The sequence below is a fragment of the Salvelinus fontinalis genome, chromosome 18 (assembly GCF_029448725.1).
Source record: "Salvelinus fontinalis isolate EN_2023a chromosome 18, ASM2944872v1, whole genome shotgun sequence".
In the NCBI taxonomy this organism is placed as follows: domain Eukaryota; kingdom Metazoa; phylum Chordata; class Actinopteri; order Salmoniformes; family Salmonidae; genus Salvelinus; species Salvelinus fontinalis.
In genome coordinates, this window is record NC_074682.1 from 41,762,865 (window position 1) to 41,789,881 (window position 27,017).

The window sequence follows — 27,017 nt, forward strand, 5'->3', positions numbered from 1 at the left end:
TAAAATCTTCAGAAATGTGTTCAATTATATATCTACTGATGTTTTGCCGCAGTTTTCTTACATGAATACAATGCCAAAAAAGATGCAACACTGTTTCTGGGTGGTCATTACAAAAGGAGCAATTTGAGTTGATGTTTTCCTTAAACTTCTTCATATAGTGGTTGGCAGGATAATATGTATGAATAATTTTGAAGGAAACTTCCTTAATGTTGTTAACAAGTGTGTGGCAACATCCAAACTTTTTTCCAACAAATATTATCAATAAATCCATTCCAATAAGGCATGACATAAGGTATAGATACAACATCCTGCTGAAACAAGGCTTGTATCGCTCTGTTGTTGAATGGACCAAAAGAGAAACAAATCTTTCCTACTGATGAGTCAACAGGGTCAATAGAAGGTAGGTTCTGAAGGTCAGGTCCTGACACGTTCCTGAATAACAGAGCAACACCTGAGGGAATGGCGTCTAAAACAATTGCAAAATCTTTAGGTGTTACAGGGACCTTGTAAAGTGCTAAGAATTCCTTATAACAGAGTAAAAGACCCTCTGCATTTACCAGTTGGCTCACCAATAGTATATTATTTCGGAACCAATATTCTAAAAACAAAGAAGTATTTTTATACAATATATCCCGATTATTCCATATATAATATCTGTGTGGAGAAAAATTGTGTTTATAAATTAAGGACCATGACAAGAAAACCTGCCGATGAAAAGCAGAAAGTTTCACTGGAACTTTGTCAATATTATAATTGCAAAACAACATGAAGTTAAGGCCACCAAAAGTAGAGAAGACATGATGAGGAATAAAATTCCAGATAGAAGTGGGTCTTCTTAGGAATTGTTTTATCCAATTGATCTTAAAAGTTTTATTTAAAGTAGTAAAGTCCAGAAAATTCAGTCCACCATTCTCATAAGTGTTCATTACAACAGTTTTCCTAATGTAATGGGTACGGTTTCTCCAAAGAAAGTTAAAAAGCATCTGGTCTATCTCCTTTCTTATTTTACTGTCAAGATATAAAGATAGAGCGCCATATGTTAGTCTATAGAGATACCTTCGGCCTTGGTTATTAGGACTCTACCTTTTAAAGATAAGTCCCTCTGTAGCCATTGATTTAGCTTCTTCTGGGTATTTTTAATAAGAGGGTTAAAATTTAGTAAGCCTCTAGACTTCTGGTCCTTTGTAATGGTTTTGCCTAAATATGTAAGTTCTTCTTTTACTGGAATACCATAATATGAAGGTGTCACACAATCTTTGACACCCATGAGTTCACATTTATTAATGTTAAGATATAGACCAGACACTTTGGAAAAGGATTGTATCACATTGATCGATATGGGAATTTGGTTAGCGTCTTTCAGAAAAAGTGTAGTATCATCAGCCAGCTGGCTTATAATAATTTCTTTACCAGCTATGGAAATACCTTGTGCAGGACTATTATTTAAAGAATTTGCAAGAAGTTGGGTGATTAATAAAAAGAGGTACAGAGAGATAGGACAACCTTGCCCAATTCCTCTCTTTAACTCAAATCTAGGTGAGGTGCCATATTTCAATTTGATAGAGCTGTTACTATTTGCATAGAGTCTTAATAGCCTTACAGAAAAAAATCCCTAAAGCCAAGTCTCTCAATGGAGTGGAAGAGAAACTGATGCTCTCTATTTCTAACAATGTCAGACTAGTATTAGACATACTTGACTACTCAGACCTAATAACTGAGGATAGCTTCATATTATTTTTTGATTTTTATAAAGCATTTGACACAGTGAGATGCGTGTCCTTTCTGTGCGGTGGCACTAAAGTCTGCTCACCGTGGCGCAACACTACAAGGCCGACCTGGCCTCCGAACAGAAGGATGCTCTGCTGGAGCTGCTTAAATTGCAGATACAACCCAGATTTCTGCAGAGATCCGTCGGGAGCTGCAGAACTCGGTCCCGTGATCTGGAAACCGCCATGCCTGTCACAATGGCCTTGGACTGACTGTTACTGTAAAAATAAACATTTTGACATGTTTTTAAAAATATTTTATATTTATTTTTTGAAGTAAGATGTCTTAACTTCTTGTTGTATTGCTACCATCCACAAAAAAGGCCAGAATCCCCCCCCCCCCCCCCCCCCCTGACTGGTACTCTGGCCTGGCCTACCAGATGACTCCAAGGTGTGACAGCTCGAGCTGCGTTTGAAATTCCCGTGTTGCTAGGGGGCGCGATGGTATAGCGTTTCGCATCAAGCTAGAACTCGTAGCTGCCTCTCCCTTCTACACGTTAGATTTCACATACATAACATTAGCGAATTAAAGTCATGTGAATGAGAGGAAAGGGACCCGACCTATTATTTGACGACAAAGGACATTCTGAATTTTCAGAAAATCCAGAACATTTCTGCTCTGTTAGCTAGCTATAGTAGCTGAGAGGGAGGCAGAGGTAGAAAACTTGGCTAACGCCAATTAACGTATTGAGTTTGTTAGCTAAGCTAGCTAACTGAGGGAGACCCTACTAAAGTTGTCCAACAACCCTCTAATGGAGTTGTTGTGTCACGAGGATGGACGATTCCAAGCCGCCTCAGAAAGCACCCCCGAATATATGAATTCCGCTGCTCTTCGGGCCAGCTCTGACCCGACCCTGACACGGGACCATCGAGCATTGCAGAACCTTCTGTCACTGGAAAAGACCAGTCGGGCCTCACCATCATACTTCGGCACGATTCAGACAGACATTCAGCCATATATGAGGAGAATATTGGCAGTATGGATGCTACAGGTAATGTATGACAAAATATCCAAAGTGAATGACATTCAGGTCACGGTTAGTGTTGATTTTGATAGGATTCTGCTGTCATATCGGATGTAATTCTTTAATTGACCACCGTCATCCTATATTAACGTTAATTGTCTCAGTTTGCTTTCTTATGTAGCTAATGCACTCATCAGCCTGCATTGCTCCTGAAAGTAAGAGGGACTCGCTTGGACTGATTGGGTAAAATACCAGGGGCGCAACTTTCACTGGGAACGGGGGACATGTCGCCCCCACATTCTGAAATTGCATTTGAAATCAAATCAAATCAAATTTTATTTGTCACATACACATGGTTAGCAGATGGTAATGCGAGTGTAGCGAAATGCTTGTGCTTCTAGTTCCGACAATGCAGTAATAACCAACAAGTAATCTAACCTAACAATTCCACAACTACTACCTTATACACACAAGTGTAAAGGGATAAAGAATATGTACATACAGATATATGAATGAGTGATGGTACAGAACGGCATAGGCAAGATGCAGTAGATGGTATAGTGTACAGTCTATGCATATGAGATGAGTAATGTAGGGTATGTAAACATTATATTAAGTGGTATTGTTTAAAGTGGCTAGTGATACATTTTTACATAATTTCCATCAATTCCCATTATTAAAGTGGCTGGAGTTGAGTCAGTATGTTGGCAGCGGCCACTAAATGTTAGTGGTGGCTGTTAAACAGTCTGATGGCCTTGAGATAGAAGCTGTTTTTTAGTCTCTCGGTCCCTGCTTTGATGGACCTGTACTGACCTCGCCTTCTGGATGATAGCGGGGTGAACAGGCAGTGGCACGAATGGTTGTTGTCCTTGATGATCTTTATGGCCTTCCTGTGACATCGGGTGGTGTAGGTGTCCTTGAGGGCAGGTAGTTTGCCCCCGGTGATGCGTTGTGCAGACCTCACTACCCTCTGGAGAGCCTTACGGTTGTGGGCGGAGCAGTTGCCGTACCAGGCGTTGATACAGCCCGACAGGATGCTCTCGATTGTGCATCTGTAGAAGTTTGTGAGTGCTTTTGGTGACAAGACAAATTTCTTCAGCCTCCTGAGGTTGAAGAGGCGCTGCTGCGCCTTCTTCACAACGCTGTCTGTGTGGGTGGACCAATTCAGTTTGTCCGTGATGTGTACACCGAGGAACTTAAAACTTTCCACCTTCTCCACTACTGTCCCGTCGATGTGGATAGGGGGGTGCTCCCTCTGCTGTTTCCTGAAGTCCACAATCATCTCCTTTGTTTTGTGAACGTTGAGTGTGAGGTTATTTTCCTGACACCACACTCCGAGGGCCCTCACCTCCTCCCTGTAGGCCGTCTCGTCGTTGTTGGTAATCAAGCCTACCACTGTAGTGTTGTCCGCAAACTTGATGATTGAGTTGGAGGCTTGCATGGGCACGCAGTCGTGGGTGAACAGGGAGTACAGGAGAGGGCTCAGAACGCACCCTTGTGGGGCCCCAGTGTTGAGGATCAGCGGGGTGGAGATGTTGTTACCTACCCTCACCACCTGGGGGCGGCCCGTCAGGAAGTCCAGGACCCAGTTGCACAGGGCGGGGTCGAGACCCAGGGTCTCAAGCTTGATGACGAGTTTGTGTTAAATGCTGAGCTGTAGTCGATGAACAGCATTCTCACATAGGTATTCCTCTTGTCCAGATGGGTTAGGGCAGTGTGCAGTGTGGTTGCGATTGCGTCGTCTGTGGACCTATTGGGTCGGTAAGCAAATTGGAGTGGGTCTAGGGTGTCAGGTAAGGTGGAGGTGATATGGTCCTTGACTAGTCTCTCAAAGCACTTCATGATGACGGAAGTGAGTGCTACGGGGCGGTAGTCGTTTAGCTCAGTTACCTTAGCTTTCTTGGGAACAGGAACAATGGTGGCCCTCTTGAAGCATGTGGGAACAGCAGAGTGGGATAAGGATTGATTGAATATGTCCTTAAACACACCAGCCAGCTGGTCTGCGCATGCTCTGAGGACGCGGCTGGGAATGCCGTCTGGGCCTGCAGCCTTGCGAGGGTTAACACGTTTAAATGTTTTACTCACCTCGGCTGCAGTGAAGGAGAGCCCGTAGGTTTTGGTAGCGGGCCGTGTCAGTGGCACTGTATTGTCCTCAAAGCGAGCAAAAAAGTTATTTAGTCTGTCTGGGAGCAAGACATCCTGGTCCGCGACAGGGCTGGTTTTCTTTTTGTAATCCGTGATTGACTGTAGACCCTGCCACATACCTCTTGTGTCTGAGCTGTTGAATTGTGACTCTACTTTGTCTCTATACTGGCACTTAGCTTGTTTGATTGCCTTGCGGAGGGAATAGCTATACTGTTTGTATTCGGTCATGTTTCCGGTCACCTTGCCCTGGTTAAAAGCAGTGGTTCGCGCTTTCAGTTTCACGCGAATGCTGCCATCAATCCACGGTTTCTGGTTTGGGAATGTTTTAATCGTTGCTGTGGGTACGACATCGTCAATGCACTTTCTAATGAACTCGCTCACCGAATCAGCGTATTCGTCAATGTTGTTGTTGGACGCAATGCGGAACATATCCAATCCACGTGATCGAAGCAGTCTTGAAGCGTGGAATCAGATTGGTCGGACCAGCGTTGAACAGACCTGAGCGTGGGAGCTTTCATTTTTGTCCCCCCCCATTTTATCATTGCAATGTGATACAAAACAAGGCAACGGTGTGCTTTAGGACCATGCGGACAATTCTGCGTGGTCTGATAGGCTGTTTGGAGAGTGTATCCGACTGGATAAAAAAATCCAAAATAATGATGTCCCCCCCACTTCTAAAACCACAGTTGCACCCCTGTAAAATACTATCACCAAACAAGAGAGACATTGGAGGACAGGAGTACAAGAAAACTACAAGAAAACATGCATGTGTATAGAAACAAATATATCCATGAAACCAGTAAAGTCCTTATCATTGATTAACAAACTTCTTTCTTCCAACAGGTTTGCGAGGAGCAGAAGTGTGAGGAAGAGGTGTTTCCTTTGGCCATCCACTATCTGGACCGTTACATGAGTTGCTTCCCTGTTCAAAGGTCCAACCTGCAGCTTTTAGGTGCTGTTTGCATGTTCCTGGCCTCAAAACTGCGTGAGACAGTACCCCTGAGTGCCAGCAAGCTCTGCATCTACACTGACAATGCCATTACCGTGTCAGAGCTCCTGGTAAACACAAGATTTGTTTACTCGTTCCATATGCTTTCGCCATAAGTATAATAAAATGGCTGATAAATTTGATGAGCTCATCAAGAAGTGTTATTACTTCGTAATAGCAGGTTGAATGCACTTTCAGTTCTCTGTTCTGCTTTTCAGTCAGTGGGAGCCTATTTTATGTTATTGTAATAGCCTACATATGTATTTATGTTATGCAGCAGTTGGAGCTTATGCTGGATTTAATGTATTGTGTGTGTGTCTGTTTTGCAGCAGTGGGAACTTTTGGTGGTGGCAGGGTTAGAGTGGGACCTGGCTTCTGTGTTACCCTCTGACTTCCTGGAGCAAATTCTTCATGGCATACCCATAATCCCTCACAACCTCCATGCCTTGCGCAGGCATGTCCACTCCTACATTGCACTGGCAGCCACAGGTAGAGGCAGGCATTGGGTAACTCATGGCGATGTGTGACTGTTGCTTCTACCAATGCAGAAACATTTAGGCCTACAAGTCAAGTATCATAGAAAAATGAACATCACTTTGTTATTCTATGTGCGTGGCACTTCTTTGATTAATGATGACAATAGCTTGTGTTTCAAGAAATCAAGTGGCTCTGTGTGAGGCAAACAAAGGGCACACAGCAGCCATAACTTTGATTACGATGTGTCAGCGGTTCATTTGGGGGTGGGGGTGAGTTTGTGTAATCCTGTATTGTGCGGTGTGAAAGACCCATGCCCGTCCATTCAACTGCCTGATTTCCCACAAATCTCCCACGAGGTTGCCCGAGGCAACCAGTCACTGGGATACAGTCATGGTCATTTTGAATAGGCTGTTTTATTGTATCTGGATTTGGCCCATTCCGGACTTTGAAACCTATTCTATGAGGTATGGGTGAAAGGATTGCCTGAGATTCATTAATTGTCTCGTCTTTAAGCACTTCCTATTGTCTGTCTGTCAGGGCGGGTCTAAAATGGCAGCATTCCTCTACTCCTATGACATCCTGCCTCAGCGATCAATGATGTCTGCTCCAAACCACTAACTCACAATTGTTAAGAAATTGTTTTCTGTTGCACACCTGGTATTATGTTCCTTGTCCACAAAGTGAGTCTGACACTTGCTCTGTCATCTAAGCAGATTAGTATAACAGACTTGTCAAACCTATATGTATTACATTTTCACTGATCTCTCGTTTATCTCCCTGCTTTTAGAGTTTAAGTTCTCTGTGTTCCTGCCTTCCACTATTGCCTGTGCCAGTGTGGGCGCTGCCATTCGCAGACTGAAGCTCCTGGAAGGAGCTCTATCCAATGATTCACTTATGCAGTTGCTAGCCAACATCTTGGCCATTGATTTGGTGAGGCGAATATTTAACTAGAAACCTGCTTCTTTTAACCTTGTCTGCTTCCTCTTCAAGCAAATGCCTGTATTTTTCTTGTTTGTCTGACTCCTTGTTTCTCTGGCTCCTCCTACTCTACAAGGTTCAGAAAAAAGGCCTCCTTTATTCAAGGAAGCAAGCAAACTGGTTTTGAAACTAATAGTACAAATGTCATTGTTTTCTCTGGGACTTGGTTCGTGAAGACTCTGGAATTTGATGTTTCAGCTTTTCATTTCACCATTCTTAAACTCTTTCTTTACTGCTCTGTCCCCAAACAGGAGTCTCTCTGCTGCTGCTCTGACCAGTTGGAGGGTGTGCTGGAGCTCAGCCTGCCCCCCTGCCCCCAGGCACCGGGGGCTTGCCATTCAGCTACACCCGGCCCAGAGGTCAGCTACACCCCCACTGACATCCAGGACGTACACCTGTCACCACTAGAGATGACACCAAGCAGACAATCACTTTAACTGCTCTCTTAACAATGACGAGCTTATTTATACCGTTGTGACCATAATGAAGCAGGTGTCTTAACTACCCTGTAAGACTATTTTTGGCAGTCACTAAAACAAAGAATGTATGTGATAAGAAAAAACATGTCTTATAAGCATTACTGTGTTCACACATGATGAATTGTGGAGATCTTGATATCCAAAAGGTTTTTTTCTGTTTACATTACATTTTACAGTGTGTTTGAGTTCTTTGTCGTTGCTATGCTGTTGCTAAGTTATTTTTAAGGACGTTTTAAAACTTAAGTTACTGTCGCTAGCTTCAGGGAACACAGTTTCTCACTGCTCTCTGAAGTTACCACAGAGGGGTATCTTTTTAACTTAAAGCATGCTATTTGTGATATTGCCAGAAGTATTACAGAATTTCCATTTCAATGTTTGCACTGTGTGAGTTTGCTGAGAATACATTATGAATTATTATTTAAAAAATGCTGCTTTTCATGGAGTTGTATTTAGTAACCCTTCTGACATCTCTCTCATCTTGCAAACAGTCACAATACACCTCTATATCTTGGCTAATGCCAGCAGAGTTCAATAAGCACAAGCAATGCCATGCATTGTTTCCTGGTATCAGCGTTCTACCATAATCAGCCTACTAAATCAATAGTAAAGCCACAACTACCATAAATGTTCCAAATGAGGTCAAAGACAAAAAAGGAATCATTCATATGGGTATAGTTAATTTCTATTTTTTTTTAATGATTCACTGGGCCAAGTCAGATCAGAGCACAAGCTGACAGATAAGCCAGGCACTTTGGCAAACATGGATCATGTCCCACTCATGAAAAACATAATTGCTTAGATTTACCTGTATCTATTAACATGGCAACATATTTTTATGGTTGTGTTGACATGAGTTGGTTAACAATTGATAGGTCACTTAATGGAACTGTATGAACATTTTGTAGTTCCTGTATAATACTGAGGGGGGAAAAAAATAATCACCTGAATCTGTTTGAGCATCAAAGTGTGAATATCTTTGTGTTTTAACCTCCTTTGTTGACCGCTCTTGTATACTACTAAAACCAAGAGTTCTATTTCCCTTTATCCCTACAGTGTTAAATATAAAAGCAACCTATTAAAAACCAACAATAAGAAATCACCACATTCCAGTCATTGAACAGCAACTTGATGTTGTAGCCCCTTGTGCGAAGCTTTGTGTGCAGTTTGTTCCACATTCAAGAGAACCCTGATAAACATTTTATATAATTATCAGGTTTCAATAGTCTGAGCAGCTCCTAGGCACAGTTTTTCATAGTATTAATCATGTTAAGGTGTTAAAACAGAATAAATTGAATCAATCCTAGTCATAATCATGAAATGCCCAGAGGGCACAGCAAAGTCACAAATACCAGTCTTTGGCCACATGCTGTTACTGGGAAACCGAAACGCACCTTTAGACCCGTACTTGTAAATTAATTAACTCATAAAAATGTCACATGTATCGGTCTGAACTAGTTCTTCAGTTCACTGTCTGGGGAAGTTACACATTAACTAGTTACCACACATGCTAAAGATCATGGTTTAATTCCAGAGAACAGCTGGAATACTGCTTCAATACTTAACCCGCCAAAAGACTGAGGTTCTTAACATTTACTGTAAACCCCCCTTTTCATCTGAAATGCACTGTACACCGAGTAAACTTAGGCTGAATAGAATAGTAGCAGGTTCTACAAGTTCTTGCTAGTGTGCCTCAGGGCTTAAAGGGGCAATCTGCAGTTTGAACAATAAAGCGGTAACACGGTAAACAGCTGAGGGGTGGGGCTGGAGAAATGTAACCACTCAAAATGTACAGAGCTATGTATAAAGGGACTGACCATCCATGATTTCAAGATTAGTTTTAGTTTACATTGTTTAAAACAAAGGAGTATAACAAGCTCATAATTCGGGTTCTGATGGGGTACGACAGTTGAACTAAGCTGATGAGTTATATTCGTCATTAATTTAAATGTTTAATAATGGATGTACCAACTGCAGATTGCCCCTTTAATTGATGTCATTATTACCTTTACTTATTATTGTGAGTCATCTTTCCAGGTGTAAATAAATTCCAGTTCTAAAAGTTGAACCATAATCAGTAGTAGACTCTGCAGCTCCAGATGAATGTCTTATTAACATGGTGATTGAACAGTAAAAAATAGTGCTCTACATGTTTTCACATTTTAGCTTTGGTATTAAAAACTCAATTCCCTCAAACCCTAGACACAAAAATGCTACATTTTGAAATCAAAATCCAAAAGTCAACATTGAAAACCCCCCAAAGCCAATTGGAACTTGGTCCAGACAAAATGTAACAATTAACAGCTACCAATATTTTTGAAAAACACTGTCTATTCAGTTTTTCTGACCAAACATTTAGTCCCTGAAAAGAATTATTGTATTGAAAAGTCTGGATATCCCTGGCAAAGAAAACAAAAAAATGGGAATCTCTCAAACCTCTGATCGAGTTACCTAATTGAAAGGCATTTATTTCACAATGTTTGTCTAAACTAGCAATAAATCTGATATGAGCCTAGATTCTTTCTCCCTTTGCTAGAATCTGTTTTTGGTAAAGTTCTTATAGTACTGCATCAAAACAATGTCACATCCCGAGTGGCTACTGTAGCTTCTCACTTCTCCTATACCACTTTGGCTATCAAGTCACACATTACCACAAATGTGTTCAGCTATCAGCCAACTTTAAACAACTGCCTCAGTCCCTTGAGAATGCTGTATTATACTGTCCTGGGACACTTGCTGGTTCTCAGCTGGCTGCAGCTCCTCCAATCACCATGGCATGCTTGTAGGCTTCTGTCACGTTCTCACAGTCTGTGATGGAGAATGCGCTGTCAGCCACCCCAGACTGGTAACAGGCCATGTCCCAGGGTCCTCTCTGCCTCAGCAGGTCTTGCCCAAGCCCCTCTTCTCGGATGTCCAGGAGGTTGTCAGCAGACACGCAGCCCCTCATGGTGCCCTTGGCTGGGCGTTCGCTGGGTGCCGCTGGCCCCACGCGGTCAGGCAGATCCAGCTGGTCAAAGGACTCTGAGGAGAGGATGCTGTCCTCGCTGATTGCCCCGCTGGGTCGTGCTCTCGTGCCCCCCCTTGGCAGGGAGGTCGCCAGCTGGTCCAGAGACCCAAACTCCTGCAGTAGGCCTGAAGAGAACTTGCCGTGGCGCTTCAGGATGCCCTTTCGGTGGGGCGGTGCTGAGGGGCAGAGCTGGGCCTGGGGTGTCTGGGCAGAGTCACTGCTGTCTGGGGAGGAAGAGTAGTAGCCAGACTCTCGCTCGGCTGGTTTCTTCAAGATGCCTTTGCGGGGCAGTGATGCAACAGGCGGGGGCTGGGCCGGGGTGGAGAGTTCATAGTCCCTCACTGGTTCCTCCATCACTGGGGTTGTAGCCTCGCTGAGGGCCTTCTGCTTCAGGCTACCTCGTCTCTTCAGTATGCCCTTGGAGGGCCGAGCGGTGGCCCCATCATTCATGGTCTGGGACACGTTGTTCTCCTTGCGTGACCTCCGTAGGGACCGCTGACGCACCACATCCCCTCCACCGCTCCCGTGGGACCGCAGCAGACAGCGCACCTTGGAGCTGTTCTCCAGTAAGGGCCGGGAGTTTCGACGCAGCCAACTGGCAATGCTGGCAAGGCCTCCAGGCTGCTGTGTGGATGCAGTGGTCTTTTCACTTGGTTGTAGCAATGTCGCATTCTCACTCTCGGCCAGTAGGGGTTTCTGGTAACCCCAGCTGAGCCACCAGTGTCCAGCAATCTCCTCTATCGTAGCTCTGCGCTCAGGATTCACCATTAGCATCCAGCGAATCAGCCCACAGGCATCTGAGACAGGGAGGAAGAACATAAACCAGTATTTACAACTGATACAGCTCTGCTGGGCTACAATAAGAACTAACTAAAACACACACCACTACATGGCAGAACTACATCCCAGTTAGGAGAGGCTATACTCTCACCTGAAGGGTTGGTGGGTTTGCGGTAGTTTCCAGTGCTAATCTGCTGAACCAGGTTCTTGTAGTTTTGCCCATCGAAGGGCATGGCCCCATGGACCAGGGTGTAAAGCAGAACGCCCAGCGACCAGGTGTCCACCTCGGGCCCTTTGTACGGCCGCCCGTTAACAATCTCTGGAGAAGCATACAGAGGGCTGCCACAAAACGTCTGTAGGTACTCATCACCACGGTACAGGTTGGACAGCCCAAAGTCAGCAATCTGGAACAACAATCAAATAAAAGTTTGCCATTAGATACAATCACTATTCAATGAACACTAGGAACTACAAACAAGTGAAAGTAGAGAGAACCGAATTGGAGTGGATGGCGGGAATCGTTTTCCACCAATATGTGAGAGTTGTTCATGTGTAAATTCTCCAAGCAACACTGCAGTGTGATACTGTGCAGGTATGAGAGTGGCCTACGTGTGAATGCCTCAGGTGCGCAAATTATAAAGATTGTAGATTGTCACAAGTGCTGAGACACAGTAGCCCTTCGTCCATACCTTAATATTGCCCTTTCCATCTAGTAAAATGTTCTCCAGCTTCAAGTCCCGATGTACTATCCCATTCTGTATGATGGAAGAAGATACAAACTATTAAGGTATTCATGTTGACACAGTTGACACCTAAGATGGCTGATTTGAGTCTTTGCTATTTGCCTACAATGTGTTAAAAAAAAGAAAAAAAAAAAAAAGAGAGTGAAGCCCTCAACATTTGGGTCAGAACAGAGGTTGTTCCAACAGAAGATTGTTCTGGAATGTCAGCTATGCTCCATTGTCCTCCACTCTACAGGGGGGCATGCCTCTGACAGGCGTGGAGCAAGAGCTTACATTTAGTTCAACTTCAAGAAATGCAGGTCAAACTATTTGTCTTGCAACTCCTGTTATAATCACTCAAAAATGTGCTAAAATTTTAAACTATATGGAATTTCCAATTGATGTTGCATTGAGGTAAAGAAAACATACAAGAGCCAGTGAACATATAATGCTTTTAGTAACTGTAAAAGGGTTCAGAACATACTACTTATTGATTTCCATTTGTTTCTAAATGTACTGTACATCAAATTGATAATACAAAATAGTTGACTTAATGAGGGACCACACTTTATTGGACCAACAATATCCTACCACTAAACAACCAGCCTAAGAGCAATTTCATACAGCTCAAACAGCAATAAAGTACCTCAAATATTGACATGTCTGACAAAAGACAAACATAATAGACAGCTGGGTAGCAGAGAGAGAGAGAGAGAGAGAGAGAGAGAGCCTTTACCGGCCCATTTCCTTCACTTTGTCAACTCAGGTCGGTTTTATATGGTACTAAACTCACTCTACCTCACAGAGAACAGGCCTAAGTGGTTCTTACTGTAATTTACAGAAAAACAGTATACTATTACACCAAGTACGCTAGACACAGTGATTGTTTGCAACACTACTATGGGCCTTGGGGGAGTAACGAGTAGATGTGTGTGTTCACAGAGCCCGTCTGTTCCCTCGCATCCTCATTAGAGAGAGAGAGAGACAGAGAGAGGATGTGTATGTGTGTGATTGTGTTGAGACGAATGGCCTTTAGCCCTGACGCTGGCTCTCCATAAACCTAACGGTTCATTTCACCCTACAGAGCTGGCCGACAGTGAATGATGCCCATTATGTAACTGCCAGGGTGGCTTTGCCAGCACTCTAGGCTGATGAGTGGGCAGGCTAGTGGGGTTCCCTGCCTACTTCCTGTCCCTGTGTGCCCAGTCACAAATATGCCCATGAGGTACAGCTTGTTGTGGACACTGATGGAGATTTAACAGTGGTCTGTTCTTTGTTTCGGCTGGTTTAAGAAAAACAAAATGGCTGTAATTATACGAGACCACTTTATTGGTAAATACGAAACAAGTGTACAGAGATGTAGGCTAATCTCAGAACCAAATCTCATACTCTGTCAAGACAGACTAATAGAGATGCAATGCCTTACCCTGTGGCAGTAGTGTACAGCTGACACGATTTGTCTGAAGAAGTGTCTGGCCTCGCGTTCTGAGATCGTCTGCTTTTCAGAGATGTAGTCGTAAAGGTCACCTCGGCTAGCATACTCCATCACAATCACAATCTTGTCCTTGTTCTCGAACACTGCGAGGCCACACACAGGAAAACAGTCAAACAAAGGTACATGGCAACGTAGGCGGGATGGGTTGTTACAGGGAAAACACATCAGTGGTGATGGGGAATTGGGAAACTCGGATGGCACTGCAGCGGGTTATGTAACCAAGAACAAATTAATGTCAAACAAAGTCTTCCGTGACCAGACTCTGCTCCACAAAGTTCAGTGTGAAACATCTTATTCAGGTGTCACGTTTCATCACATCTTATTGTTTTGTTCCCGAGAAGTTTTACTACTGTATCTGTGCGTGACTATTGTAAAATCAACAGGGCTGACCCCAACCTGGGTCTCAATGTGACTTCCCTGTCTAAATAAAGGGCAAATTAAATAAAAAAATCCCTCATTGGGATTTGAGACACAGACGTATGTACCTTCATATATGGTGATGATGTAGGGGTGATTGAGTGAGGACATGATCTCAATCTCTCTGCGAATGTGCACTAGGTCCTGCTCATCCTGGATCTTCTCCTTTCTGATGGACTTAATGGCAACCTGGGTAAAGAGAAGAACAATAAAATAAGGCTTTGAGAAAAGGTATGCATTAGAACAAACTGTGTTTACTTTAAATTGAATGTCATTTTCAATGTAATATGATCATTTAATGCACAAGTCAAACTCATTCCACAGAGGGCGGAGTGTCTGCGGGGTTTCGCTCCTCCCACATTTTATTGGTCGCATACACATATTTAGCAGATGTTATTGCGGGTGTAGCAAAATGCTTTTAATCCTAGCTCCAACAGTGCAGTAATATCGAACAATAAACTCAAAACTAAAAAGTTAAAGAATGGAATTAAGAATATTAAGATCACTGAGTAAAGAACTCCCCTCACCTGGTTGTCTAGGTCTTAGTTGAAAGGAAAAAAACTTTAAATTTCCCAAGTTTTCTGAGCAAAATTGAATTTTTGTATTATTGCTGGACATAAAAGGCTGTACATTTTTTTCTCTCAGAAATCTGTTCAAGTATTCCCACAAATAACAGAGACACATGATCGTATACAAATGTAAGCAAGATTTGAAATGATTATGTTTTAGTCAAATATGTGTTTGGGCTTCTTGCAGTCAATTTGCAATCTACAAATGATTTGTAATAAAACAATAAAAAATAAAATGGGTGGTTAGAGCCCTGAATGCTGATTGTCTGATCGCCATGGTATATCAGACCGTATACCACGGATATGACAAAACATTTATTTTTATTGCTCTAATTACATTGGTAACCCACTTATAATAGTAGTCAGGCACCTCAGGGGTTTGTGGTATATGGCCAATATACCATGTCTTAGGGTTGTGTCGTGCATCAGAACAGGGACTTATTACCCCGACCATTTCCTCCCCAAAAAAGTACATAAATATCATCCCACGTCTAAATCTAGTTGATGATCCCTGTACTAGGCCCTCCATGGAATGAGTTTGACACACCTGATATAAAGCATCCACCATCACTGACAGGTTAAACATGAATCAGTTTATTCTTAAAGACAGTCAATATACCAAATATTGTAGCAAGTCCTGCCAAGGGAATGTCACAGAAACCAAACAGCACAATGTAAGACAGTTAATCAAGTAGACGTTAAAATCCATACAATGGTAGCAAATGGGCCTTGCCAGGAAGATTTAAAACCTCTTCAGGATCGGCCCCTTTAAAAATATATATATTATTTGGGTACGCCTAAAATTACGTACCCAAATCTAACTGCCTGTAGCTCAGGCCCTGAAGCAAGGATATGCATTATTTTGGTACCATTTGAAAGGAAACACTTAAGTTTGTGGAAATGAGAAAGGAATGTAGGTGAATTAGATCTGGAACTCAGCAAAAAAAGAAACGTCCTCTCAGTGTCAACCGCGCTTATTTTCAGCAAACTTGTGTAAATATTTGTATGAACATAAGATTCAACAACTGAGACGGAAAATGAACAAGTTCCACAGACACGTGACTAACAGAAATTGAATAATGTGTCCCTGAACAAAAAGGGGGGGGTCAAAATCAAAAGTAACAGTCAGTATCTGGTGTGGCCACCAGCTGCATTACGTACTGCAGTGCATCTCCTCCTCATGAACTGCACCAGATTTGCCAGTTCTTGCAGTGAGATGTTACCCCACTCTTCCTCCAAGGCACCTGCAAGTTCGTGGACATCTGAGGGGAATGGCCCTAGCCCTCACCCTCCGATCCAACAGGTCCCAGACATGCTCAATGGGATTGAGATCCGGGCTCTTCGCTGGCCATGGCAGAACACGGACATTCCTGTCTTGCAGGAAATCACTCACAGAACAAGCAGTATGGCTGGTGGCATTGTCATGCTGGAGGGTCATGTATTATTTTATTTTTTTCACCTTTATTTAACCAGGTAGGCCAGTTGAGAACAAGTTCTCATTTACAACTGTGACCTGGCCAAGATAAAGCAAAGCAAAGCGACAAAAAGAACACAGAGTTACACATGGGATAAACAAACGTACAGTCAATAACACAATAGAAAAATCTGTATACAATGTGTGCAAATGAAGTAAGGCAATAAATAGGCCAAAAGTGGCGAAGTAATTAGAATTTAGCAATTTACACGAGTGATATACAGTGGAAGTCGGAAGTTTATATACACTTAGATTAGAGTCAATAAAACTTGTTTTTCAACCACTCAAAACATTTCTTGTTAACAAACTAAAGTTTTGGCAAGCCAGTCAGGACATCTACTTTGTGCATGACACAAGTAATTTTTCCAACAATTGTTTGCAGACAGATTATTTCACTATATCACAATTCCAGTGGGTCAAAAGTTCACATACACTAAGTTGACTGTGCCTTTAAACAGCTTGGAAAATTCCAGAAAAGGATGTCCTGGCTTTAGAAGCTTCTGATAGGCTAATTTACATCCTTTGAGTCAATTGGAGGTGTACCTGTGGATGTATTTCAAGGCCTAACTTCACAGTAAAATTAGTTATATAATCGACATAACCTGAAAGGCCGCTCAGCAAGGAAGAAGCCACTGCTCCAAAACCGCCATAAAAAAGCCAGACTACGGTTTGCAACTGCACATGGGGACAAATATCGTACTTTTTGGATTATTGTCCTCTGGTCTGATGAAACAAATATAGAACTGTTTGGCCATAATGACCATCGTTATGTTTGGAGGGAAAAGGGGGAGGCTTGCAAGCCGAAGAACACCATCACAACCGTGAAGCACGGGGGTGGCAACATCATGCTGTGGGGGTGCTTTGCTGCAGGAGGGACTGGTGCACTTCAAAAAATAGATGGCAGGAAAATTATGTGGACATATTGAAGCAACATCAAGACATCAGTCAGGAAGTTCAAGCTTGGTCGCAAATGGGTCTTCCAAAAATGGACAATGACCCCAAGCATACTTCCAAAGTTGTGGCAAAATGGCTTAAGGACAACAAAGTCAAGGTATTAGAGTGGCCATCACAAAGCCCTGACCTCAATCCTATAGACAATTTGTGGGCAGAACTGAAAAAGCGTGTGCGAGCAAGGAGGCCTACAAACCTGACTCCGTTACACCAGCTCTGTCAGGAGGAATGGGACAAAATTCAACCAACTTATTGTGGGAAGCTTGTGGATGGCTACCCAAAATGTTTGACCCAAGTTAAACAATTTAAAAAGGCAATGCTACCAAATACTAATTGAGTGCATGTAAACTTCTGACCCACTGGGAATGTGATTAAAAAAAAAGCTGAAATAAATAATTCTCTACTGTTATTCTGACGTTTCACATTCTTAAAATAAATTGGTGATCCAAACTGACCTAAGACAGGGACTTTTTACTAGGATTAAAATGTTAGGGAATTGTGAAAAACTGAGTTTAAATGTATTTGGCTAAGGTGTATGTAAACTTCTGACTTCAACTGTATGTGGAGATGAGGATGTGCAAGTTAAAATGCTGGTGTGCAAAAGAGCAGTAAAACAAAAACAAATATGGGGATGAGGTAGGTAGTTGGTTGGATGGGCTATTTACAGATGGGCTGTGTATAGCTGCAGCGATCTGTAAATTGCTCTGACATCCGATGCTTGAAGTTAGTGAGGGAGATAGAAGTCTTCAGCTTCAGTGATTTTTGCAATTCGTTCCAGTCATTGGCAGCAGAGAACTGTAAGGAAAGGCGACCAAAGGAGGTGTTGGCTTTGGGGATGACCAGTGAAATATACCTGCTGGAGCGCGTGCTACGGGTGAGTGTTGCTATGGTGACCAGTGAGCTGAGGATAAGGCGGAGTGTTACCTAGCAAAGACTTATAGATGACCTGGAGCCAGTGGGTTTGGCGACAAATATGTAGCGAGGACCAGCCAACGAGAGCATACAAGTCAATGGTGGGTAGTATATGGGGCTTTGGTGACAAAACGGATGGCACTGTGATAGACTGCATCTAATTTGCTGAGTAGAGAGTGTTGGGGGTTATTTTGTAAATGGCATTGCCTAAGTCAAGGATCGGTAGGACAGTCAGTTTTACGAGGGTATGTTTGGCGGCATGACTGAAAGAGGCTTTTTTGCGAAATGGGAAGCCGATTCCAGATTTAATTCTGGATTGGAGATGCTTAATGTGAGTCTGGAAGGAGAGTTTACAGTCCAACCAGACACCTAGGTATTTATAGTTATATTCTAAGTCAGAACAGTCCAGAGTAGTGATGCTAGGCGGGCGGGTGCAGGCAGCGATCGGTTGAAGAGCATGCATTTTGTTTTACTAGCATTTAAGAGCAGTTGGAGTCCACGGAAGGAGTGTTGTATGGCATTGAGGCTCGTTTGGAGGTTTGTTAACACAGTGTCCAAAGGGCCAGAAGTATACAGAATGGTGTCGTCTGCGTAGAGGTGGATCAGAGAATCACCCGCAACAAGAGCGAAATCATTGATATATACAGAGAAAGAGAAAAGAGGATGAGCCTGCAGGAAGGATACCACATGAGGGGAGGAGGATGTCTTCCCTGTAACACACAGTGTTAAGATTGCCTGCAATGACAACAAGCTCAGGCCAATGATGCTGTGACACACCGCCCTAGACCATGATGAACCCTCTACCTCCAAAATCGATCCCGCTCCAGAGTACAGGCCTCGGTGTAACGCTCATTCCTTCGACGATAAACATGAATCCGACCATCACCCCTGGTGAGACATAACCACAACTTGTCAGTTTAGAGCACTTTTTGCCAGTCCTGTCTGGTCCAGCGACGGTGGCTTTATGCCCATAGGCGACGTTGTTGCCGGTGATGTCTGGTGAGGACCTGCCTTACAACAGGCCCTCAGTCCAGCCTCTCTCAGCCTATTGCAGACAGTCTGAGCACTGATGGAGGGATTGTGCATTCCTGGTGTAACTCGGGCAGTTATTGTTGCCATCCTGTACCTGTCCTGCAGGTGTGATGTTCGGCTGTACCGATCCAGTGCAGGTGTTGTTTTACGTGGTCTGCCACTGCGAGGACAATCGGCTGTCCGTCCTGTAGAGCCGTCTTAGGCATCTCACAGTACGGATATTGCAATTTATTGCCCTGGCCACATCTGCAGTCCTCATGCCTCCTTGCAGCATGCATAAGGTACGTTCACGCAGATGAGCAGGGACCCTGTGCATCTTTCTTTTGGTGTTTTTCAGAGTCAGTAGAAAGGCATCTTTAGTGTCCTAACTTTTCATAACTGTGACCTTAAATGCCTACCGTCTGTAAGCTGTTAGTGTCTTAACGACAGGTGCATGTTTATTAATTGTTTATGGTTCATTGAACAAGCATGGGAAACAGTGTTTAAACCCTTTACAAGAAGATCTGTGAAGTTATTTGGATTTTTACGAATTATCTTTGAAAAGTGTCCTGAAATAGGGACGTTTCTTTCTTTGCCGAGTTCACAAATATAATACCAAACTAAAACTAAGTGAGTAATTGTTTGTTTTTTAAAAACCTAGCCAAGAGTGTTAGGCAACATGTAGCCTGGGGAAGAGGTTAGGCAACATGTAGATTAGAAACAATTTATCCAAATGAAAGGAGCAATCAGAAACTTAGTTTAGCTTTACCCTTCCATAGCCTGAGGATTATTGGACTGAAAGTGTTAACTGAAAACACCATAGTGCTACTGTGACAGGGCAGTAGAAGGAGGGACAGTGTACTGGCTGCTGTGATAAAATGCATTGTCTCGTATGACGTCAGTGAGGCCCCCAGAATTAGATCATTTGAATAGAAGTGACAGAGTTTAAATGCACACATGCATCAGGGTGTGACTGCATGTAAACATGCAGGGGTGTAACTAAATGTCAGCATATCTGTGTGTATATGGTGGCCTGTGTGAAACATGCGTGTTGAGATGCTATCTGTGATTGGTGCTAATGTTTACCTATATGCCTTTTATATTGTTGTATGTATAATAGATTGCACTCTATCCATGTGTACATGAAGGAGTGTGCATGTGTCTTAGCCTATGTGATGCAGGCTTGTCTAGATGTATGGGATTCCACACCGACCCAGAGTGCGTAAAAGTATATCAAAGGAGAGAAGAGGGGGTTATGAGGGGCAGCCGATGGTTAGAGAATGTGGTCTTCTTCAGCCATTCACATTCACCCTAATAAAGACCACAGAAACACTCGGTGACAAGAGAAGGAATACCAGACAAGACCTTCACACTCACGGCCTCTTCCTATGAGTCATAGTCTGGATACGTCTTCTCCTATCAATGTTACTTACCTCAGGATGAATCCTTCAGTTGTTGTGTCTGTTGACTCAATTCATGGCCAAACTAATGCTCAAGTCACACTGAGCCAGTGTTAACGTCATGTTAGTGTGTTATTCCTCAATACAGGTGGAGTATAGCCACCAAATACTGGCCCAGTAAAACACTGTGGCGAGGACCAATTTTATTTATCTAACTATGCAAGTCAGTTAAGAACAAATTCTTATTTACAATGACGGCCTACCCCGGCCAAACTCTTGGCCCAGCGTTGTCTGGGTTATTGTGCCCCACGCCTATGGGAATCCCAATCACAGCCGGTTGTGATACAGCCTGGAATCGAACCAGAGTCTGTAGTGATGCTTCTAGCACTGAGATGCAGTGCCTTAGACCGCTGCACCACACGGGAGCCCCCCACACCTCCACACACTGTGAGGCTAGCCTAAAGATGAAGCTCCTTTGATTATGTAATATGAAACATACAGGATTTCACGAAGGGATAGGAGCAGCAGAACACAGAAATCTGTACATAGAGCCTGTAGTTTTAAATGATGCCCTCCATTGTTTTAAAGGTCACTCCCAGCATTGAGTTATACATCTCTGTGCCATTAGACTGGAAGATATAGGAAGATGGAGCAGAGAGAAATGCTTCTTCCTTTGGTGGAACAAGCTGTGTGTGATGATACAGCCACCCCAGCCAGGTATACAGACACAACACTTATCTTCCAAGTCTATACAGAAGTTTTGTGAGGGGAATTCCAATCATCACTTTCTTCAATTTTCTCAGGATGTTTCCCCACAGTAACCAGCCCAACCTTTAACAGCACACTGCTTGGAAAGGGCCCAACCCCAGCTGATTTAGCATGGACTTTCATGGACAAACAAACCAAACTTATTTTTAGACACCTCAGCACATGCATGTTTTGAAGGTCAGCATAGAATGTTCAACTGTTGTTTTCTCCCTGCTTCTATCTCAAAATATAATGAATAATATACTGGATCTTTGTGCTTGTCCACTGTCAAGAAGGGTGTGAGCATCTGTCTGCTACCGTGGAATTTCCCTAAATGGAAATATATCTATTTCCTTATGGAACAATCCATTACTATGACACGACCACATCAAAGGAAACCCCAAAATAAAACCCCCTCTTGTGTCCTTTCCTACGAATTGTGTTTCTTGCTTCCCTAATGGTAAATTATGAATAGTATAATGTTGATGTTTAGCATCACCGTTACTGGTCAGGATGCAGAGTTGGGGTCCATTAATCTCTCTGTGACAAATAAATGTACTTTCTTTAGCTAACAAATAACAATTGCCCTCCTTCCCCCACTCTCTAACCCCCCTCCTGCTGATCAATATGACAGAAGTCCAAGGTTACACCATAGAGGCATCGTGTTATGACCCAATGTTGCCTAGTTTTGGCTACAAAACTGCTGCAACTGTTCACTGAGGTTAATACTGACAAATGTATTATTTGTTTTGAACATACAAATTACATACTGAATGTTTAATGTTTGTCAGCAAACAAATTGTGAATAATCACAAGTAAATGTATTTTTTTTTACCTCATTCTCCCACCCCCCTCTCTTTTTGCCCCTAGGCTACAGGACAGGAATGTACCTCAGCCAGGTGGGAATTTACCCAGCTGTCCCTCCTCCATACCTGGGAGGTAGGCCTAGATTAGAGAGCCGTTTTAGGATGACCAACTACCACCCCATCAGAAGACACCAAAACTCGTGTCCTTTCCAAGGACAATTCTGAGTTACAGATGACACCTCTGTGTCACATTTTACACATAATAAATACCATGAGGACAGGATTATGTGGGACTTGAAAAGTGTTGAGATTTTGGGACATGGACTTCCACTTTGCGAACCCACATATGTAGTAAACTACAAGGGAGTGGTTGTTATCCACACATCCCTGCATTAAATGTATGCAACTGCCCCAGTCAGGGCTAAAGATGATTTTGATGGATCACTAAATTGTATTTGGAGGTCGGTTGCCCTGGACACAGGAACATGTTGTTACGCACATTTCAGTCTTGTGCTTGATTAGATGAGAACTACACTTTTAATGCCCTGTTTGAAACTACAATAACAATGTGTTTTTCCAGTATGGCTCTCAATTGTCAGTACTGAATTAAGGTCATTCATAGTCATTGGCATCTATTGCCAAGTAGTCAGTCATTGTAACTCCTTCTTGTATACAACGTACCCAAGAGGTGAATGAATACAACGAGCTCAGACTGTTTGGAGATGTTCTTTAGGACAGATAAGAAGTGCACATACAGTGGGGATAACAAGTATTTGATAACCTGCAAAATCGGCAGTGTTTCCTACTTACAAAGCATGTAGAGGCAGTTGAAGTTGAAGTGTACCTATGATTAAAAAAAATTACAGACCTCTACATGCTTTGTAAGTAGGAAAACCTGCAAAATCGGCACTGTATCAAATACTTGTTCTCCCCACTGTACATTGTTATGGTCTGGATATGTGGGAGGTTTATTGGACTGTACTGAACCATCCCAGAGCATGTCCTGTTGTCTTAACCGTTGAACTCTTACTCAACCATACATTTGCCTAAATCTTTACTCAACACATTCCAAAACTGAGGGTAAATAGAAAGTGGCATGCCTTCCCAGAAACCTCTGATACCAGTGTCAAATTGCCAACTGTCTGCCCACAGAGCTATTCACTGCCAGGCAGGCATTGCAGAATAGGCTACAGGCCAGTTTGGTGCCTCTTTGTTCTGACATGTTGGGTGCTCAATAGCCTGGACATGTTTAGTCTTAGTAGATCCAACCAAACAAGGGTAGGTCACAGTGTGGAAAAGATCACAGAATGAATCCATTGCTGATGTTGTAGAATACCGGTTTATAAAGTCTCATCAAAACATGTTTCTCTTTCTAATGCAGGCTGCACACAGCTAAATGGTATGGGTAAAATAACCCAGGCCTATAAATACCAGCAGGCGATCACCCACCTTTAGGAGTTTCTACAGTGTAAAGGAGATATAGGTGTGCTAATGGAAATACCTGTTTTTGTTTTTAAAGGAAAGTCTATTCAAGCTCCTGGTGAACCACTCACAGTGTGTCATTGTTGCGTGTCATTGTAGTTTGAGTGAGTCATGACAGAACATACACAATTACGTGTGCTTGCTTCAGTCTCCTCTGTACAACAACAATTTGGTCTGACATGGCATCAGATACACTATATACACAGAAGTATGTGGACATCCCTTTAAATTAGTGGATTCTGCGATTTCAGCCACACCAGTTGCTGACAGGTGTATAAAATCGAGCACACAGCCATACAATTTCCATAGACAAACATTTGCAGTAAAATGGCCTTCCTGAAGAGCTCAGTGACTTTCAACATGGCACCGTCATAGGATGCCACCTTTCTAACAAATCAGTTTGTAAAGTTTCTGCCCTGGTAAACTGTAAGTGATGTTATTGTGAAGTGGAAATGTCAAGGAGCAATAACGGCTCAACTGCGAAGTGATAGGCCACACAAGCTCACAGAACGGGACCTCCGAGTGCTGAAGAGTGTATTGCGTAAAAATTGTCTGTCCTTAGTTGCAACACTCACTACCAAGTTCAAAACTGCCTCTTGAAGCAACGTCAGCACAAGAACTGTTAGTCTGGAGCTTCATGAAATGGGTTGCCATGGCCGAGCAGCCGCACACAAGCCTAAGATCACCATGAACAATGTGAAGCGTCGGCTAGAGTGATGTAAAGCTTGCCGCCATTGGACTCTGGAGCAGTGGAAAAGCGTTCTCTGGAGTGATGAATCACGCTTCACCATCTGGCAGCCCGACGGACATACCTTGGTTTGGTGGACGCCAGGAGAACGCTCCCTGCCCCAATGCATAGTGCCAACTGTAAAGTTTGGTGCAGAAGGAATAATGCTCTGGGGCTGTTTTTCATAGTTCTGGCTAGGCCCCTTAGTTCCAGTAAAGGGAAATCTTAACGCTACAGCATACAATGACATTCTAGAAGATTCAGTGCTTCAACTTTGTGGCAACAGTTTGGGGAAGGCCTTTTCTTGTTTCAGCATGACAATGCCCCCCGTGCACAAAGCGAGGTCCATAAAGAAATGGTTTGTCGAGATCGGTGTGGAAGAACTTGACTGGCCTGCACAGAGCCCTGACCTCAACCCCATCGAACACCTTGGGATGAATTGGAACGCTGACTGCAAGCCAGGCCTACTCGCCCAACATCAGTGCCCGACCTCACAAATGCTCTTGAAGCTGAAAGGAAGCAAGTCCCTGCAGCAATGTTCCAACATCTAGTGGAAAGCCTTCCCAGAAGAGTCGAGAATATTATATCAGCAAAGGGTAGACCAACTCCATTTTAATGCCTATGATTTTGTAATGAGATGTTCGAGGAGTAGGTGTCCACATACTTTTGGTTTTGTAGTTTATCACAGAATTTAAGCTATAGGTATAATGTACAAATAATACAACAGTCTACATAATTAAACCAACAAAGTAGGCCAAAAGATGAATTGAAGGCCTAAACCTTAAACATTTTATGAAATTGTAATGACAAATCATGAAATATTTAAAAAGGCTACTCATTACACATTTGAAAATGAGAATAAGCATTAAAAAAAACGTACCATTCTACCGGATCTCTCAATTGCTTTCTTCACTTTTCCGTAAGTCCCTTTTCCAAGGGTTTCAAGAAATTCATACCGATGCTTCAGATTGTGTTTATGATGATGTCTCTTCACCGCTTGCCTTTTCACGGATGCCTCGGAGACCGATTTTCTAACAAGCGAGTGGCCATGACCAGGTAACTGTTGTCTATTGTCGGATAAAGTTGACGATCGCCCACCACTGTTGAAATCGTTAGGATCCATTATAGATTGCAATCACTTTTTATTTCTCCTACAGTTGAATGACTAGACTATACAAATATAACACATTTAAAACATGTATTTTGTTGTATATATTCTGCCTCAGGTGGCCTTGTCTTCTGAGTTGGTTTCATGAAGTCGATGAAGGTGACCACTCCTCCTATTTGAATATCCAATAAACAGGCATCGTTGCCCATTTGCTGTTGTTTTTACCAGGAGGCGTGTGAGCTTCATGGTGCTTTCATTACCAGGAGACGTGTGAGCTTCATGGTGCTTTCCAGACAACTGGGAACTCGGAAATAACCGAGGTCAAGTTATGACTTCGGTGATCTTCAGGTCGGAACGTCAGAGCTCAAGTTGTCAACTTGTAATTTCAAGTTGAATGACCGTACAAACAAATTTCCCCATCTCGGGGGCACATTTTTGTCCGAGTTCCCATTTGTCTTGAACACACTGAAGTCGGAGATTTCCGAGTTCCCAGTTGTCTTGAACAAGGCATCATTGTGGGCGGAGTTCGGGTAATATGTTCAAAACACCTGGGAACTGAGAACTCGGAATTATCAGACTTCCGACTTCAGTGCATTCAAGACAACTGGGAACTCAGAAAAAAACGAGCCCCGACTGGGAAAAATCTATTTGAACGGTCATCCAACTCGGAATTCCAACTCGAGAACTCGGGCCTCAGTCTATGCCTGAAGATCACTGACGTCATGATTTGACCTCGTATTTTTCAGAGTTCCCAGTTGTTTTGAATACACTGAAGTCGGAAGTCAGAGATTTCCGAATTCCCAGTTCCGAGTTGTTTAGAACCCGGCATATTTTTAGAGCTCCGACTTTCCGACCTGAAGATCGCTGACGTCATGATTTGACCTCGTATTTTTCCGAGTTCCCAATTGTTTTGAACTGGGAACTCGAAAAAACAAGTGAGCTTCAGGTCGGAAAGTCGGAGCTGTAGAAAGATGCCCAGGTTTCCGACATGGAATTCTGAGTTGGATGACCGTTCAAAACGATTTTCCCATTCGGGGCTTGTTTTTTTACGAGTTCCCAGTTGTTTTGAACGCACTGAAGTTGTAAATCGGAGATTAATCAGTTCCCAGTTGTTCTTGAACTCGGCATTATTTCGTTTTCTGCCAGTGCAAAACACTGCACCAACAGTCCCAAAACGTCAGGCAAGCTAAATCAGGTGCATCTCTTCCTCACAAAGAAAATGTTCCTACATTTAGTTTCACAAGTTCTTATCTGTTCTCTTCAACATTTTCCAGGCTATGTGCATGGATTAGTCAGTAGTGGAAAAAGTACTCATTTGTCATACTTGAGTAAAAGTAAAGATACCTTAATTAAAAGAAAATTACTAAAGTAAAAGTCACCCAGCAAAATACTACTTGAGTAAAAGTCTAAAAGTATTTGGTTTTAAATATAGTTCATTATCAAAAGTAAATGGAATTGCTAAAATGTACTTAAGGATCAAAAGTCAAAGTATTAACCATTTCAAATTCCTTATATTAAGCAAACCAGACTGCACCATTTTTGTATTCTTTTTTTATTGACGGATATCCAGGGGCACACCAACACATAATTTACAAACAAAGCATTTGTGTTTAG

The 27,017-nt window shown here is 42.9% G+C and overlaps 2 protein-coding genes across 2 annotated transcripts; one reads left to right on the top strand and one right to left on the bottom strand.

Annotated features, from left to right (window-relative positions):
* Window positions 1-2,160: 2,160 nt before the first annotated feature.
* Window positions 2,161-8,897, top strand: ccnd3 (cyclin D3). The gene is made up of 5 exons (XM_055869495.1): window positions 2,161-2,758; window positions 5,720-5,935; window positions 6,194-6,353; window positions 7,129-7,271; window positions 7,571-8,897. Exons 1-5 carry the CDS (start codon window positions 2,519-2,521, stop codon window positions 7,754-7,756), a joined length of 945 nt encoding a protein of 314 aa, XP_055725470.1. The 5' UTR covers window positions 2,161-2,518; the 3' UTR covers window positions 7,757-8,897.
* Window positions 8,469-25,630, bottom strand: LOC129815561 (NUAK family SNF1-like kinase 2). Its single transcript, XM_055869493.1, has 6 exons — window positions 25,176-25,630; window positions 14,285-14,405; window positions 13,731-13,882; window positions 12,272-12,337; window positions 11,734-11,986; window positions 8,469-11,599 (listed from the first exon to the last, which is right to left on the bottom strand). The coding sequence occupies exons 1-6, from the start codon at window positions 25,416-25,418 to the stop codon at window positions 10,539-10,541; spliced, it is 1,896 nt and encodes a 631-aa protein (XP_055725468.1). The 5' UTR covers window positions 25,419-25,630; the 3' UTR covers window positions 8,469-10,538.
* Window positions 25,631-27,017: the final 1,387 nt, after the last annotated feature.